Raw genomic sequence first — 19,117 nt, 5'->3', positions numbered from 1 at the left:
AAGCACTTTGTTGTATTATTTGACTTAATTTTCAAAGTAACCATTATGAAGTAGGTTTTAGTATTACTTCCATTTTATGAATGAGGAAATGGAGGTATGTTAGAGATCTCAGCTAATAAGAAATAAATCCTTAATTCAAATCCTAGAGCCTAAACTTTTAACCACTGTTTTTCTTGACTCTCATTAGTGGGCAACCTGTGCTTTGGATTTTTGCCAGGGATGTCTAAATTGTAATATGATCCATTTTCTGGGTTAATGTGGTCTATTATAGAGTCTCTAATGGTTAAAATATGATTTTGATGAAAAGAGTTCTTTCTTTTGCTGTTGATTAAGTGTATTGAGACATTTATAGGACTACCTGGAAAGGTGGAAGCAGTGGGCATTTTCATTATAGGCTCTTCTTCTGAAGGACGATTTCTGAAGTTTAGTGGGTGGTTTAGTTTTTATAAGAATTTGATTCAACATTTGCATGTGAGCTGAAATAAAATATGTAATGAAAGGCAAGAGGCCAAGTACTATGTTAAAGTCACAGTCTATATTCATAGCCTGAGTTTTAAAGATGAAGAAACTGAAGCTTAGAATGTGTTAACTAACATGGTTAAGATTACTGAAAAAGAGTTAGTGAGGTTGCAGAGGTTGGATCCTCAGTCTAGTTAAGACCTTGCCTTACTTACGCATTTACACTGCACTGATTGTTTAGAAATATCTTTTTACATTTTAACTTAAGGCAGATTAGGCATTGTTAAAAGTCATGACAAGATTTTAAAAGTATATAATCAGGTAAGTCATATAAGCGTTTTTTCTTTTTAATATCTTTATTTTATTTATTTTTATGTGGTGCTAAGGATCGAACCCGGGGCCTTGCACGTGCTTGGCGAGTGCTCTACCGCTGAGCCACAATTCCAGCCCCATCATAGAAGCGTTTCTAATCACATTCCATAATATTACACATAAAACATATAACACATGCTTTAAAATCTTGTGAGACGGACATCACCATTTTAAGAAAATCAACAAAGACATTGCATTTTTTTCCTTCCTGAAGATAAAGAAATTGAATTCCTCGTAACTGCAGTTATTCTCATTTTAAGAGAAGTCAGAACATTTTGGGGTGCATTCAGATTAATTGTTGATTTAAAACAAAGTTAATGTATTTTCCTTCTAAGTACATGCCAATTAGTAATGATGGTGGCTTCAGACTTTTCATTTGGCTAATGCAGGCTTGCAGACATAACTATGAATTCTACGATTAACAGCACTAGTTGTGTTCAGCTTTGTGAATATGTTAAGGAGCATTTATTTAGGATTTTTTTTTTTTTTTTTTAAATTTGGTAGTCTGAAATTTTTAGTCATGTAGGTGCTAAGTGAATTGTGAGAATTAAATAAGGTATTGAAATGTGCTGTTGATTATATTCTGTTTTTAAGTTATGATTCTTTTATTCCTGTTATCTGATTCTCTTAGGTCCTACTTTTATTACTTTTTAGCTTTGAGTCGTCAGTATAGATCTTTGAATATATTTTGCCTCATTTCTTGCAAGCTTAGTTTATTTCTGTTTTTAAATCATTATCACACCATGGGAATGATGGTGTTTCAGGAGGAAAAGATTTCTGTTTTACAAGAAGAAAATTCTGAGTTTTGAAAAATAATTACAAAACTCTAATTGTATTTACACCTAATCCTTATTACATATTGCTTATACTGATTGCACCAGAGGAATTTATTTCCAGAACATACAAGATTTTTTTGGGATTTGTTTTCTTCTTTAGTTATTAATAAAGAAATAGGGCTAAAGTCATATCTAATATTAACCAATTCAAGATTTAGTAAACTCACTGTGTTTTATAAAAGAATCAAGTGATGGCATATTGAGCCTACATTGTTACTCTTTTAGACCTACTACCTGAGGAGATGTGGTGTGGACATTATTGCTTAATAATAGAACTGTGAACTAAGATAGTGTTAATTGAGAAATTGCTACAAGGTTACCCTACAAGATATTTGAACTGTGATGTATAGGGCTATACTTGACTATTTTGAAGTGTATATTACTGACACCCCCACTTCCCCAATCTTCCATCTAATTCTGCACAGTTGACATTTGCTGTGTCCTTATCATTTTCAAGGAAAAAAATTAGTGAGCAAAAATATGAGTTAGAGAAAGTGAAAGAGATAGCAAAAGTATTAAAACTATCCAGTTCATCAAATACTTGTTGAGATTTTCTGTTGACTAAGCATGGCAAGGATGTAGAAATTTTTATTCATGTAGGTGCTAAGTGAATTGTGAGAATTAAATAAGATACAGAAATGTGCTGTACCTAGACTTCATAGAGGGGCACTTGTTCTTAGAAATAGGCCTTCTATTTAATCTGCATTTGAATATCTTTATAAATAAAGGGCATCACTTACCTTTTCCCCTATATGTGAAGAAGGCATCTTGAGCCCAGTGCAAGTACACATATCTAAAATTATTTATACGTTTTTGGATATATTCTTACCAGAGAAAAGTAATATACTAGAGGAAGCAGCACATAAGGAGTTTCCTTTAGTAGTGATATTAGTATCTCATTTATGGGAATTCTTTTAAATAAATAGATGAATTATTGAATCCTATAAAGAAGATATCTATCCTTTTTTTTTAGAAATGAAATATTTTGGTGTTATTATGTCCTAAGCAATATTTCTTTTTAGCTTAAAATTATCACTGTTATTTTAATTAAGTATTATTGAATAGTTACAGGCTGAATATACCTTATCTGAATTCATTGGGACCAGTTTCAAATTTTTGTATTTTTCAGGTTTTGGAAATTTGGCATAAAATTTACTAGTTATATGCTAAAAAATGTGGAGCATTTTTAACTTTTTAATATTTTTTTTCTTAGTTGTTGATAGATCTTTATTTTATTTATTTATGCATGGTGCTGATAATCAAACCCAGTGCCTCACACATGCTACTGCTGAGCCAGTGTCCCAGCCCTAATTTTTGATGAGGAATGCTCAATATATATTTTGAATCTTTGTAGAAATTTTAGATAAATGGCCCGTGTTTAAGGACAATTAATACTTATTTTATTACTAATTTATATTAAAATAAAGAGATGAAGTGTTTTGTTATTTATGTGATTATAGGAACTTAATATTGGTATTATCACTACATTATTGAAAAGGTGTCCTTAATTTTTAGATATTTTCAGGTATTTGTGTTTGATGTGCTGTTAATTATAGTAAGGATTAAATGAATTTTCTTTTTGTTAAGCAGATCAATCCATAATGGATGTATTGAAGCATAAAAGTTTTCTAGAAGAACTTTTGTTTTGGACAATAAAGTATGAATTCCCTCAGAAGATGGTCACTTTCTTACTCAACATGCTTCCAGATCAAGAGTATAAGGTATCATAATTTTTCTTTCTTTTCTAAACTTTGCTTTGTCATCATTAAATCTTTTTTTAAAAATGTATTTCCCAGGTGAGACTTATTATATTATAAATCTAAGGATTGACATAACATAAGAAAACATTTGCTTATTCTCTTGCTACCACAGGGTCTGCACAAAACGCACACAGGATCTTAGGTTTCTCTTAAGAATTCAAAAAGTCTTTGTAGAACTTGAAGGGAATGCTGGGGGACAAACATTAAAAACACAAATGTAGAGGTAAATATGTAGTTAGAAATTATTCTAAATTATCTGAAAGAAAGGTAGTATAAAATGCTATGATAAAGTTTAATGGGGTAGCTGAATTTAGACTAGACTAGGAAAAACACAAGGTTAATAGTTGGTGGCCACAGTTGTTAAAGAGAATAGTTACTGACTCAGGTATGAATGTAGGTAGAAGTTTTTAGTTCCAGAGGGTTTGAACTCATCATTTATTATCGTGTGGTTGTTAATGGCAAAGTTACATACCTCAATGTATGAAAAAAGAAAGCATGGTATAGTTGTTATGGTGTCTTTATTTCTTCTTAAAAATTATGACAGAGGAAATGTACTTCCTGCATATGAAGGAAATAAAAGTAAACTAAATAGCACTTTAGACATTTAGTCAGATCATTTTCTGCTTTCATATCAAATAAAAGTTTTTACTTGTGGAGTAATCACACTGACTCACTTGTTTAGTAGTATTAAATTCTCCATGTGGTTTGTGGCTTAAACTTTAGATTTTGTTGTTAAAGTAGGCAGCACATAACAAAGACATATCCTTAGACCTTAGTAACTTGATACTTGTGAACACAGCGAAATTCTGTATTCTTAAACCATAGTGTTTGCAATTGCTTTAAAACTAAATTTTTTTAACCATCAAAATATTTGCTGATATTCTGAAAAAGGGAAAATCTGACTTAGGACTACCATCATCATTGAATTATTTTTTAATTACTTTGGATTTCATCACAATTTAGTAATAGCTTTAAAATATTTTCAACATTATATTTGTATTTTAAATTCAGTTAAACTAATGTATTGTTTTCCTCCCTATTTACAGGTTGCTTTTACAAAAACTTTTGTTCAACATTATGCTTTCATTATGAAAACACTGAAGAAAAGTCATGAATCAGACACAATGTCTAATAGAATTGTGCATATTAGTGTTCAGTTGTTCAGCAATGAGGAGCTAGCCAGACAGGTAACAGAAGAATGTCAGCTGCTGGATATTATGGTCACTGTACTATTATACATGATGGAAAGTTGCCTTATTAAAAGTGAACTACAAGGTAAACTTCTTGACCTGTCATATATTTCTCTATCTCTGCCTGTTCTATTTTTTTTAAACATTTATTTTTTAGTTATAGGTGGACACAATATCTGTATTTTATTTTTATGTGGTGCTGAGGATCGAACCCAGTACCTTATACATGCTAGGCGAGCGCTCTACCACAGAGCCACAATCCCAGCCCTATCTTTGCCCATTCTTATTTCTCAGTGGTCCTTCATTTTAACTTCTCTTACATCACTTATATTACTTGAATATTTGTATGTACTGGGCACTGTGTTGAATACTATTCATATAATATCTCAGTTAAGCTTCTCAACAACTCTCTGAGATTGGCATTATTATCATCACTTTAAAGATAAAGTACATTGAAGCTTAGGAAAATTAGGACATTTGCTATAGATTATACAGCTAGCAAATGACAGAGCCAAGGAAGATTTCTTGTTTCCTGAGGTGAGAACCTTTGTTTTTCACCTTGGCACAATCACATGAGAAGACTTTGTCTTCATTTATTTGTCCCTGGAGCTAAACTTAAAAACAAATAATAAGCAATATCTCAGATTAAGTCATAGGACCCACCCATTCTTTGGGGAGAAGAGATTTTTTTTAGTTGAGCTTTGCCTTGTTCCACTGTTGTACCTTTGTTCATATTAGCTTCTATTTTCTCAATATACTCACAGTCTGTATTCAGAAATGACATTGTATCCTAAAAATTGATATATGCTCACTGTAAGACTTAATGCCTTATATGTAATAATAGCTGGCTAATTATGATAGCTACCATCTTTTGAACATTCTCCATCTGTCAGGCTCTTTTTTAAGTACTTTTATGCTTTATTTCGTTTAACTGTCATTAATTCTATGAAGCAAATATTGTTGACTCCATTTTATAGATGAGGCAACTGTGTCTTAGTGATTTGAAGTCATGGTCTCTGTCATATAGTTCTAAGTGATAAGGTTGAGTATCTGACTTAAAAGCCCATGCTCTTTCTACCCATGATATGATTTTGCCTTCTTTGTGCAGGTGTAGTGGGAACATAATGTATTGTTTATATTAAGCAATATACCTCTTTACTTTTTTAAAGAAAAATTTAAAAGCTGCTTTACATTATAGTTTTTCTGACTTTATGTAGCATGACCTTTTCTTTCTTTCTTAGAGATTTAACTACATTTGTTGATTTTTCTTTTTGAATAGTATCTGTCATTAATTGTATTAATGTTATATAGGATCATATTTAGAGAAAGACTTCAAATATAGAATTTTTAATTCATAAACTAGAAAACTTTTAAAATAGAAGTATCTGCTCTTTAAAAATTTTATTGATATATTATAATTATGCATAATAGTGGGATTCTTTATGTCATATATGTACCTGGACATAACATAATTTGATCAGTCTCACTTTTTACTATCTTCCCTTTCCATCCTCACCTCCTTCCTTCTGATCTACTGATCTTTCTTCTAGTATTATTTCAATCAGTATATTATAATTATATATAAGTGAGGTTCATTGTGATGTATTCATATATGGACATAGCATACTTTGATAGATTTTCTTCCTCAGTACTTTCCATGCCCTCCTCTCATCCCTCTTTCTCATTCTCCTTTCTCTGTTGGTCTCCCCTATGTTTTGTGAGATCTCCTTTTTTCATTCCCTACCCTCACCACCTCTAGGTTCTTATAAGAGAAAACATTTGACCTTTGATGTTCTGAGCCTGGCTTATTTCACTTAGCATGATGTTCTCCAATTCTATTCATTTACCACTAAATGACATAATTTCATTCTTCTTTGTGGCTGAGAAAACTCCATTATGTAAATATGCCATGTTTGCTTTATTCATTTGTCTGTTGCTGGGCTCCTAGGCTGGTTCCATAACTTTGCTGTTGTGAAATGTTCTGCTGTACACTTTGGAATGTGTGTATAACTATAGCATGCTAATTTTAGTGCTTTTTGATAAATACCAAGGAGTGGGATACCTGGGTCATATGGGTGGTTCCATTCCTAGTCTTTTGAGGAACATCAATACAGCTTTCCACAGTGGTTGTACCAATTTACAGTCTTACTCCCAATCTTTGCCAGCATTTATTGTTATTTGGATTCTTGATGATTGCTATTCTAACCGGAGTGCAGTATCTGCTTTTTTTTTTAATACCTTTATTTTCTTTATTTATATGGGTGCTAAAGATTGAACCCAGTGCCTCATAGGTGCTAGGTGAGCACTGTACTGCTGAGCCACAACCCCAGTCTAGTATCTACTCTTTTGAAAAGAATCTGAGTCTTTTTTTTTTGACTAAGTAATTTAGTTGTGCTTAAGTATGGTTTGCATTTGGTCTTTAAGGAAGTATGTTTGGGGAAAAGATGTGTGAGTTTGCTTCTTCTTCTTTTTTTTAAAATCATCAGCTTTCCTGAGAAAGTTTTTTTATGTCTTTCAGGCACTCATTAACCCATCTCAGTTTACCTACCTCAATTTAGTGTTCACTCTCATCATTCTATTGAAATTGTTATGTACAAATATTGTCCAGGACTCAGGTGGTCACGTGTTAAATATATTACAGTAGATTACATTATCTCCAAGCCAGTGTCTAAAACATCTTCACCATCCTTCAAACTTTGCTTTTTTCTCTTTAAATAGTAGCATGGCATTAGATTATATATATATATATATATATATATATATATATATATATATATATATATATATATTGCTTTTCTAAAAGCACCATAAGTGTTCCCTATTTTTACATTAAGGATATCAGAATGATCCTTAAATATATTGTGTAGCTACAGATATTACAATAGGATCCCTGTTTTTTTTTTTTTTTTGAGAGAGAGAGAGAGAATTTAATATTTATTTTTTAGTTTTTTGGTGGACACAACATGTTTATTTTATTTTTATGTGGTGCTGAGGATCGAACCCATTGCCCCACGCATGCCAAGTGAGTTCACTACTGCTTGAGCCACATTCCCAGCCCCAGGATCTCTGTTTTTAACATTAAAAAAATTTTTCAATAGCTTCTTTGTAGACTTTGCTTAAAATGTGATTAGATAATGTTTTGTTTTGTTTTATATGATATGCTGAGGATTGAACCCAATGCTAGGTAAATGCTCCACCACTGAGCTACATTCCTAGCCTCTAGGCAGTATTTGAACATTTGATCTATACTGTTAGTAAATATTGAGCTGATGCAATGAGAATTTACATGACTATAGCAATAGCTAGACTAAAAGGAAAAAGCCTTCTAGTGGTACAGGATCCCTACTCAATGCCTTTACTTTGTTATATTAATTTTTATACTCTATGCTAATTGTGAATCCAGCCATAACTCATGATTTGCCATGCCCCTGAATTTTACAATTTGTCTTATGAAACAGTTTGTATAAAATGTAATTTAAAACCATGCATCACATAACTATAGGAATATCTGTAGATACTGAAAATTCCAGATTGATCTTCTGTCTGGCTGATAAAACTAGTTGTTGGAATATTTTTGGATGTCTTTAAACACTTCAAATGCACAAACTCGTTAGTTATATCAAGCTTTTTTTTTTAAAAAAACTTATTCTATGTGTATGTGCATGAACATATGAGTGTGTGTGTGTGTTTTTTTTTTTTACCACTGTTTAGCCATCTAAAGATACCCTAAAAACCTGCAAGTTATCTTTACTTCTTTTTATTTCTTGTAGATACAGCAAACATAACCAACTCTGTCATTTTAACTTTCTAAATATCTTTATAGCCACTTCCATTCATTTCTGTTTTTATACCACTGTTCCACAGTTCAAACCAGTGTCATCTCCATATTTCTTTATTTCTACTCATCACCACTCTCCTGTAGTTCCTTTCCATGCTATGCAACTAAATCATGTTTTCTCTCTTATCCCTCCCGCCCCCATGGCTTGCTGTTCTTGTCACATGATTACTCCCAATGTTGCTGATGTGTCATTCTCTAGCCTCATTTATATTATCCCATCTTCTGCATGTTCAAATGATTCTACCCTTCTTTGTTCATATGATTCTACCCTTCTCTTACATTATTGCTCCTTTACCTGAACACCATTTGTTCCCTTGTGTCTAGTGTATTTGGCTCATCCTAATTCTTATTACATTTTATAGGTCTCAGTTTAAGCATCACATACTCAGGATAGTCTTTCTTGAATTGTATACTAGCTTTATTTGTTCTTGAGATTCTTGAATTTTCCCTTTAACATCCCTTACCACACACTTGTTTAGATGTTAAGCTCCGTGGACAAAGAGATATAATATATATCTTGATTTTTTTTTTGGGCTTTATTCTTAGAGATTAGTAGAATACCTGACCCTTAGTAGGTTCTCCTAAATATTTGTTGATGAGTGAATTTCTTTTAACACTGAATCATTGCTTTTATCTGTAGTGAGGAAATTAACAATTTTGGTAAAAATAGAAGTTCTAATTATCTCATTATAAACCCAAAGGCGTTTTTCACAAGAACACAGGGGTATTTAAAGCAGTGTCAGGAGAATAGTGATTTTGATCAGTTGTATTCTGCTTATTCATCTTCTGATTTCAATTACATAGGACAGTTATTCTCTCTCTCTCTCTCTCTTTTTGGTTAATCCCAACATCCTTTAGCACTGTCCCATCAATATCACTGATTCATTGGCTCAAAGTGGCAGTATAAGGAGGTTGCTTTTCAGAATCTCAGGTGTGAATAATTTGAGAAAGGGTCCTACCCTCACCCCTACCCCCTCCTTTACTTATTAAATTACCTTTTTTTCATTCATTGAGAAGTACTAAAAGACAGCATACTTTGCTTCACTGGATTTTGTTCTTCAATATTGTTTAATTTAAGGGCTGGATAAAATAATTCCATGGGCTAAAATATAAACTTAATGTGTAGAAATTAAGAAGTGCATTGGAGGACCTACTCACTGATGAGTTTGACAGTAGGTGGATAGTTGAAAAAGTTGGTTAAAGTGAGGAATCATTTAAAAATGACACACATGAAGCTAGTGTGGTGGCATGCTTTAATCTCAGCTTTTCTAGGAGGGTGAGACACGAGAATTGCAAGTTTAAGGCCAGCCTCAGAAATTTAATGAGACCCATCTCAAAATAAAACACAAAAAAGGCTGAGGTAAAATTTAGTCCCTGGGTTAAATACCCAATACAAAAAACAAAAGCAAACAAACAAAAATATGTACCTTAAACATCATATTTTAACTTGAAACACAGAAATGCATTGTTCTTTCTTCAGTCTTTTAAATTTGGACAAAACGTTTTCAGGATAGTTTCTTTGACTGGAGTTTTATCTCATCTTTTTTGTATGTACTATATCTGTATATCGTCATATGTGAATTCCAGTTTCAGTTCCTTAAAGTTAGAATGTAAAGGTCGTTGTGACGCAAACTGAGTGTAAAATACATCTAGGCTTTTATGATTTTTCTGCTATAAGGTTTTCTCCCCTCCCCCATACTTATTGCCTCTCAAAAACATGTGATCCAGTTTCTATAATACCTCTTAAAATGTATTTATTGATATTTCATTAGTTCATGCACTTTTGATTTAGATTTTATACTTATGACAAAAAGAATAGTTAGCACAAACAGAAATAAAAAAACATATTCCTCATCTTGTGGACTAGGAAATAGATTACTATTCTTGAGCCTTCTGTGTCTGATGTGTATTAGTATGTTTTATAGTGCTAATAAATTTTAATGATAAAGATTTTTGTGCAGTCTAGTTGTTTCCCACCACAACAATGTATTTAAAGTTTGAGGATTTTTTTTAAAGACTTGAGAGGTTTACAAATTTTTTGGTCTTTTATCTTTGAAAGATTGTTTGTTAACAAAGTTGTATTTATGTATTCCTTGACTAGAAGAAAGCAAATATGTATTACTTGAATCATTTAGATTTGATTATTAAGGTAGAATGAGATTAATCTAGGGATAAAAATCTTATTGATAAGGACTGAAAATATTATTAGAATAAAAAATATTTTATGAGCATATGGTTAGCTCAATATGCAATAATAATTACTATAAAAATGTACCAAGTTCTTTATGTTAACATCTCATTTAATCTTTTAAAATATATATTTTTTCCCATTTTACAAATGAGGAAGTTGGTTCAGAGAGTCCAACACACTTAGAGCTATATAGGTACTAAATGGTAGGCTGGGATTTGAATTTAGATGCTTCTGATTCTAAGATGTGTAACATTCTGTATCATTGGCAATTTTTTTTAAAGTTATTTATTTTGGGGCTGTGTGTGTCTTTTTTAGATGAAGAAAATAGTTTACATGTGGTGGTGAACTGTGGAGAAGCATTACTGAAGAATAATACTTATTGGCCTCTTGTTAGTGATTTTATTAATATTCTTTCTCATCAAAGTGTGGCTAAGAGATTTTTGGAGGACCATGGTTTGTTAGTTACGTGGATGAACTTTGTATCTTTCTTTCAAGGTATGAATTTAATCTTTTTGTTAATTTTTTTTTTTTTTTTTGGTTCACAGATGTCTCATGCTAAACTATTAAATAGTATTTAACAATTGAAATGTCTCATTATTTTAATTGTTATTTATAAGAACTTTTATAAGTTCATAAAAACACCAGGGAGTTAAGAAAAAGTGTTGAATTATTAAAAAGGAAACTTTTTTTTTTTTTTTTTTTGTGGTGCTAAGGATCGAATCCAAGGCCTTCTATATGCTAGGCCTTGGATTCCTCTACCACTGAGCCACACCCTCGCCCAAGAGTGTAATTTTTTTAGCATCTCAAACCATTAATCTAGAAATGTGAAATCTAGTCTTCCATAAAAATTTCAACAAGCATCAGTTAAGATTCTTCCTTATTTAAAGATACCCATTTGTTATATGAGACATTCACAAAGTGTTGTCCAAGAAAACATAGTTTGTGAAAAAATTTTAAAGTTCTAGATTATTTCATTTTAAGTAATTTATTTTTGTATGTATTATGCAATTTATGTAATTGTGTGTGTCAGTTGTGTTGGGTACTAGGAAATGTTTTACTTGCTTTTTAACCTGAATTCTTGCTTCTGTTTGATGGGACCTATGTATGCTTTAATTTTTGTAAGGTATGAACTTAAACAAGCGAGAACTGAATGAGCATGTGGAATTTGAGTCTCAGACCTACTATGCTGCCTTTGCTGCTGAACTTGAGGCCTGTGCACAGCCAATGTGGGGGCTCTTATCACATTGTAAAATTAGGGTATGTTGGAAATATTTTTGGTAATTTCTGTATTTGTTTTAAAAATAACTGTATAAGAAAAAGATTTGTGAAAAAAATGGCATGTTTATTTGCATATAATGTACAGGGTTTAATTCTGTTTCAAGTTGAATTCGGCTTTGTGTAAGTTGACTTGAGACAGTAATTTTTATTCTTAGGTTGAAATTAATTTATATTATCTGATCTTCTCAGCCTGCCCCTATTTTGAATAGTCTTTGAAACTTTGTAAGTCTCTACATTCACCTTTATTATTTCTTTTTACTTATTATCAACTGTCTAATGCTGCTTATCTTTCAAAGGGTAAGGATACTCCTTGGTAAAATTTACAATATTCAGATTCCAGGCACAAAATAAATTTTACACAGCTTCCAGTTGTTGATATATAATAAGTCACTGGTTTGACAGGTCCCCAGAATTCTTGAGTAGTTCAGAAAAATGAAGTCTTCTAATCCTATTAAAATAAAGACTTGACTAAATATTTGATATATAATCCCATGAAGTCCAGCTTAGTAGCATGCTGGACAAGATTTCATAGTGGAAATATTTTAAAACCCCTTGGTTCTAGTCTTGGTTTTGCCTCTTTCTACTTGTGTCATTTGGTCAACCCATTTAAAACTATTTGAACTTCTCAGTTTTCTTATCCTTTCAAAACAAAACAAAAGCAAATGGGACAGAAAAGCCTGTTCTTCCTTATAGGTAATATGAAGCTCTTTTTATCTATCTTTTAAATGTGTGTTTTCCTTCAAGAAGATTTATATTTTTCTCCCAGGAGTTCAGCTACTTTCTAAATACAAAAGTCTCACAACTTTGCAACAGTCTAATTAGATTCAAATTTCTAACAGGTTAGGTTATTCGTGTAGTTTTCCTAATAGGTACGTGTATTTTCTCAGATCCCAATTAAATTTTTTTTTTTTTTTTTGGTGTTAGTAGGCATTGAATCCTGTGCCACATGCAAGCTAAACAGGTGCTTTATCACTGAGCTATATCAGTCGCGGTCCCCACCCCCATTAACTTTTTAAAACCATTTTTTCCATACTGTAGTTCCTTTTGTGTCCTTCATGTCCTTTGATGGAGTTGTTTAGTCTAGAAACCTCCCTTTGCTGTACTAGCTGTGTTCAACTTGTAGTCACATACCATGAATTCATTCTTTCCTTTCAGATGTATCTCCCTCTGCTTCTTTTTTGTTTTTATATTTTAAAAATTTAGGTTATTAAGATAATTTCTTACCTTGTTTCCTGCCTCTAGAATCTTCCTACTGTTATTCACCCCAATATTAAAGTTATTTTTCTAAGCCCTGCATATCTCTCATTTGCTTAAAAGTCTTTCAGGTTCTCATTTGCCTAGAGGGTAATGTCCTAAAGAGTCATTTAAGATCTTCCATAATTTACCCTCAGTTTACCTTTTTTTTAAACATTTATTTTTAAGTTGTAGGTGGACACAATACCTTTTTTATTTTATTTTTATGTGGTGCTGAGGATCGAACCCAGTGCCTCACGCATACTAGGCGAGTGCTCTACCCCTGAGCCATAACCCCAGCCCTCAATTTATCTTTATAATTAATCTTATATCACCTCCTATTTTTTTTTTTTGGTTGATTACTATTCTATTATGCAATGTCCTTTCTTGATTCCTGTGCTTTTGATCAAGCTAGTCCCCCTTTATGGCAATATGTTCGCTTATTTTTTTTCCTTTGCCTAGTGCTTTTCTTGCATTAGAATTGTCTGGGAAGCTTAAAAAAATACACATGCCTAAGACCCATTGTTAGAGATTTTGATGTGTTTCATATGCAGTGGGACCTGATAGTGATTCTAGCCAGAATGAAGTACCACTAGAGCTAGCTCTTCAGAAATTCTACTCATAAGACCCAGCTGATAGGTAATCTGCTCATTAGTCAGAGTTGTATTCTATTCACAGTGTTTTCATAGTACCTCATTTAATCTCCACTGTAGCATTTATAAAACAATGTGAATTTGGTTTGTTCATTCTAAAAAATATTTATTGAATGTGATTCTATATTAGATACTTCTAGATGCTTAAATTTTTGGTGTTAATAGACATGGATCTTGTTTTTGTGAAGCAGTTTTACGGGGAGGTAGACCTTAAGTTAAAAACACAGCTTTACTTTTTTTTTTTTTTAAGTTGTAGATGGACACAATACCTTTATTTTATTTGTTTATTTTTATGTGGTGCCAGGGAATGAACCCAGTGCTTCACGCTTGCTATGCAAGCTTACTCTACCACTAAGCCCCAACCCCAGCCCACTGCTTTACTTTTATATGTACTTCTATAGGAAAATAACAGGTTGCTATGAGATAGAGAAATGGGTTAGGTCTGAGAGTTAGACAAAGCCTTTCTGAGGAAAGAAAATGGCAGATCCAGCTTTGTGAAAATAAGTGAGGTTAGTGGTGGTAGTGGGGAAGGTAGAATAGAATAGCCTACCTCTAGTAGGAAAACGATTGATTCATATAAGGAGCTGTATAATCTGGAACTACAGAATAGATAAAACAGTGATGGATAGGCAAGGACCAGGTTATTATTTTGGTCCTTGTAGATCATGTTGAAGAGTCTTTGATTTGGGGCTGGGGTTGTGTCTCAGTGGTAGAGTGCTTACCTAGCACATGTGAGGCACTGGGTTCGATCCTCAGTACCACATAAAAATGAAATAAGAGTCTTTGATTTAATTTTAAAGGGAAGCCTGTGATTTTTTTTTTTTTTTTTGATGCTGGGATTGAATCCAGGGTCTTAAGCAGGCTGGACAAGTGCTCTACCACTGACCCACACCCTAGCCTATGAAGATTTCTTTCTTTCTTTTTTGTTTTTTAATATGGGGATCAAAAGGGTCACTTTACCATTAAGTTACATCCCTAGCCCTTTTTATTTAATTTTTTTTTTTTTAGTTGTAGATGGACACAACTTATTTATTTATTTATTTTTTAATGTGCTGCTGAGAATTGAATCCAGTGCATCACACATGGGAGGCAATTGCTCATCCACTGAGCTACAACCCCAGCCCCTTTATTTTTTATTTTACGGGAGGGTCTTGCTAAGTTGCTGAGGCTAGTCTCAAACTTGTGATCCTCCTGCCTCAGCCTCCTGTTACTGGGATTATAGACATGCATCACCCTTCCCTGGCGCCTGTGAAGATTTTTAAGTAGGGGTTCACTGTGATCAAATTTATACTTAAAAAGTCATTCTGATTGCTGGTGAAGGTGGGGTTGGGAGAAAAAAGCAGTGGGAAGCAGGAACATTAGGAGTAACTGACCAATTAAGATAAATCCATCTCATTTATATGTGTAATCTAAGTAAGACTTAACAAAAGTGGAGAGTAAAATGGTGGTTACCAGAGGCTGGATGTAAGGGAGTGGGGAATGTGGGGATTTTTACCAAAGGGTACGAAGATTCAACTAGACCAGAGGAATAAATTTTTGAGATCTTTTGCGCAGCATGGGACCATAGTTAGTAATTATGTGTGTTTCAGATTTCCTAAACAAATAGATTTTTATGTTTTCAGTACAAAAATGTTAAGTGTCTGAGATGTTAGATATGTTAATTAGGCTGATGTAATATTTCTATAGTGTACACATATATACAAATATCACATTGTAGCTCCCCAAATATATATATAATTATTATTTATTTAAAAGATGCCTGGTGGGCTGGGGATGTGGCTCAAGCGGTAGCGCGCTCGCCTGGCATGTGTGCGGCCCGGGTTCGATCTTCAGCGCCACATACAAACAAAGATGTTGTGTCCGCCAATAACTAAAAATAAATATTAAAAAAAAATTCTCTCTCTCCCCCTCTCTCACTCTCTCTTTAAAAAAAAATTAAATTAAAAAAATGCCTGGTAATAGTTTAAACATGAAATGTTAAACATAAACTTGAATATAAACATTGAGATTTGATTTCTTTTGAAAAGTTATAATTTGGAGGTAGGATCAATAAACTTGGTGTGATGGGTTGTATGTTATTGTTGAGGAAGAGAAACTTTTGGGTAACTATGTGTGGGGTAATGTTTGTAGAAGTAGAAGAGACCGTTAGAAAAGAAAGTTTAGAGAGGTTCAAATTAATTTTAGATATGTTAAGTTTGAGAAGCCTGTGAAACATTCAAGTGGAAATTATGAAGTGACAATTGTAAGTCTCATGCTCGAAAGAGAAGTCTGGACTGTTTATAAATTCTAGATTCATTGATATATAGATTATATTTATCACTAGGGAATGGGACGAGATCAAGTAGGGAAAGAGGAGACATGAACTCTAAAGAAAAAATGACATTTAAATATCAGAGAGAGCTGGGAGCAGTGTGCTGGCCTCTAATCCCATTTTTTAGGAGGCTGAGGCAGGAGGATAGTGAGTTCAAAGCCAGCCTCAGCAAAAGAGTGGCATTAAAGCAACTCAGTGTGATCCTGTCTCTAAATAAAACACAAAAATAGGGCTGGGGGTGTGGCTCAGTGGATGAGTGCCCTTGAGTTCAATCCCCAGTACCCCCAAACAAACATACAAACAAATATTTATGGGAGAGGGATAGAAGAAAAACCAGAAGAATGCAGTGTCCTGCATACCAATGGAAGACGATGATTCAGGAAGGTGGTTTGACGTGATACTGATATGAAAAGATCACTATTTTAGGAAGATTATTCTGACAACTGTGTTTAGGACAAATTTGGATTGTGAAACTGGGATAATTTCTGATAATGAAAAACCATTATTTCCATGCAGTAGTTAATATTTCAGCTCTGAAGGCCCAGATTGTAATGTGCTATGGTTCCCTTAACCTAAGAAGTTAAGAGGGCAGTGAGAAAACAGACTTATATTGTCCTGACAATATCTCAGAGAGTAATTTCTTTATGAAAGGAGCATCTAGATCCTAAAACAAACTTTCTCTTGAGCAGCACCCACACTATACCAGGCATTGTACTTGACACTTTACATATATTCTCTTCTAATCTTTACAGTATTTCATATGAAGTATGTACCATCATGCCTTTCTTTCAGAGGTAAGACAACTTGTCAAATTCACATAGCTATAAGAGAAAGTTGAATTTGAAATCTGTCTGATTTCATTAACCACTTTGCTATACTTATTTTGTAAGCAAGAATTTCCAGAGCTTTTTAGCAATAGTGCTGACAAGTTTTAGAAATGAAAACTAGAAGGTTATTTAAAGTTTAAAAGGTATTTCTCTGTTCATATTCTCCCCTGTAAAATATAAAACTAAAGGAATAAGCAACATAAAAGGAAATTTCATGTGATTAAATTATGTCTGTGCGATTGCCCTGAATACTATTTGAGTCTTAAAAACATTAAGTTCTAGTTAAAAAAGTAATAGTACCCAGGTATTTCAGTTGGTGGAGCATCACTTTTAATAACAGCCTAATAAAAGCGTATTGACTAAAGCATGACACAGTTTTAGAATTTTATTAATTTTATTTTCTGATGGGAACAAATAAGTTGGAAAATCTCCATCTAGTGGCAACTTTCAATTACTGCAAACTTTATAGACATCAAATACTGTCTTGACTTCTTGGAGCAGTTAACTACTTGGTATCTCATAGTGTTAAGATGTAACAGAATATTTAAAAATATTTTATTAGAGCATTATAATTATACATAGTATTTGGGTTCATTTTGACAAAATCATATGTGTGCAAGGAATTTGATTTCAACTTCCATCTCCCTTCCCATTTTCTCCCCTCCTCACTTCCTTTAGTCTGCCTTTCCACTCTACTGATTTCCTTTTACTTCTTTCTTTATTTATTTTTAATTAGTACTTTCTACATATACCTAAAGTGAAATTCACTTTGGTACAAATAATATGATTTTGTTAAATTCATTCCTTATTTCTTCCCCATTCCCTTTTTCCCTCTTGTTCTCCTCCTACTCCACTGAACTTCCATATGTTTTTATGATATCTGATTCCCTCCCCAGTTACTTTTTTCCCATTGTTTTGCTTTAACTTCCACATGAGAGAAAATATTTTGATTTTCTGAGTCTGACTTATGGCACTTAACATATTTTCTCCATTTCTAGCCATTTATTGGCAATGCCATCATTTCATTTTTCTTATGGCTGAGAAAAAAAAAACACTGTTGTGGGTTGGGGTTATAGCTGAGTTGGTAGAGCGTTTGCCTTGCATGTGTGGGTTCAATCCTCAGCACCACATGAAAACATAAATAAAATAAAGGTATTATGTCTGCCTACAACTAAAAAAAATATAAAAAACACTATTATGTATGTATACCACATTTTCTTGATCCATTCATCTATGATGGGCATCTGAGTTGATCCATAATTTGGCTATTGTGAATTGTGCTGCTATAAACATGGAAGTGGCTATATTGCTATATTATGCTGATTTTAGTTCTTTTTGATAAATACTGAGGAGTGGGATAGCTGGGCCATATGGTGGTTCTGTTCTAGTTTTTTTTTAAATCTCCATATTGCTTTCTAGATTATACTAGTCTGAAGTCCCACCAACAATGTGCAAGTGTACCTTTCCCTCCCACATCCTCATGAGCATTATTGCTATTCCTGCTCTTGATAATTGCCATTCTGATGGAGTGAAATGTTTTTTTTTTTAGTTTTAGATGGACACAATGCCTTTATTTTATTTGATTATTTCTATGTGGTGCTGAGGATTGAACCCAGTGCCTCACACATGCTGGGCACTCTACCACTGAGCTACAACACTAGTCCCTTAGTCTAGTTTTGATTTGCATTTACTAGAGATGTTGGGCATTTTTTCATGTATTTGTCTGTCAGTTGTGTTTCTTCTTTTGAAAAATTTCTGTATAGTTCTTTTGCTCATTTATTGATTGGGTTATATGTTTTTTTTTGGTATTGAGTTTTTTTAGTTTTTAACATTCTAGATATATACTCTGGATACACACACACACACACACACACACACACACTTGTCAGAGGAGTACTGGCAAAGATTTTTTTTTTTTTTTTCCATTCTGTAGGCCTTCTTTTTGCTGTGCAGAAGATTCTTAATTTGATGGCATCCCACTTAACTTTTGGTTTTATTGCTTAAGCTGTAAGGGTATTGTTGAGAACGTTGGTACCTGTCCACCTGTATAATGGAGTTTTCTTTTAGCAGTCACAAGGTTTTCTGGAATAATTCCTAAGTCTTTGAGCCATTTGATTTGACTTTTGTGCAAGCTGAAAGATAGGTGTTTGATGTTATTCTTCTACATAT

General features: G+C 33.0%; 1 protein-coding gene across 4 annotated transcripts in view; it reads left to right on the top strand.

Annotated features, from left to right (window-relative positions):
* Ubr3 (ubiquitin protein ligase E3 component n-recognin 3) overlaps window positions 1-19,117 on the top strand; it is a 227,269-nt gene that overhangs the window by 57,037 nt on the left and 151,115 nt on the right. For all 4 annotated transcript variants that reach the window (XM_071619089.1, XM_071619090.1, XM_071619088.1 and 1 more), the window contains 4 exons: window positions 3,258-3,388; window positions 4,474-4,702; window positions 10,962-11,141; window positions 11,770-11,903. In XM_071619089.1, coding sequence (XP_071475190.1) covers window positions 3,258-3,388; window positions 4,474-4,702; window positions 10,962-11,141; window positions 11,770-11,903 — 674 coding nt within the window. The remainder of the gene's footprint in view (window positions 1-3,257; window positions 3,389-4,473; window positions 4,703-10,961; window positions 11,142-11,769; window positions 11,904-19,117) is intronic.

The sequence above is a fragment of the Marmota flaviventris genome, chromosome 11 (genome assembly GCF_047511675.1).
Source record: "Marmota flaviventris isolate mMarFla1 chromosome 11, mMarFla1.hap1, whole genome shotgun sequence".
In the NCBI taxonomy this organism is placed as follows: domain Eukaryota; kingdom Metazoa; phylum Chordata; class Mammalia; order Rodentia; family Sciuridae; genus Marmota; species Marmota flaviventris.
This window is presented reverse-complemented; position numbering and strand designations above follow the sequence as displayed.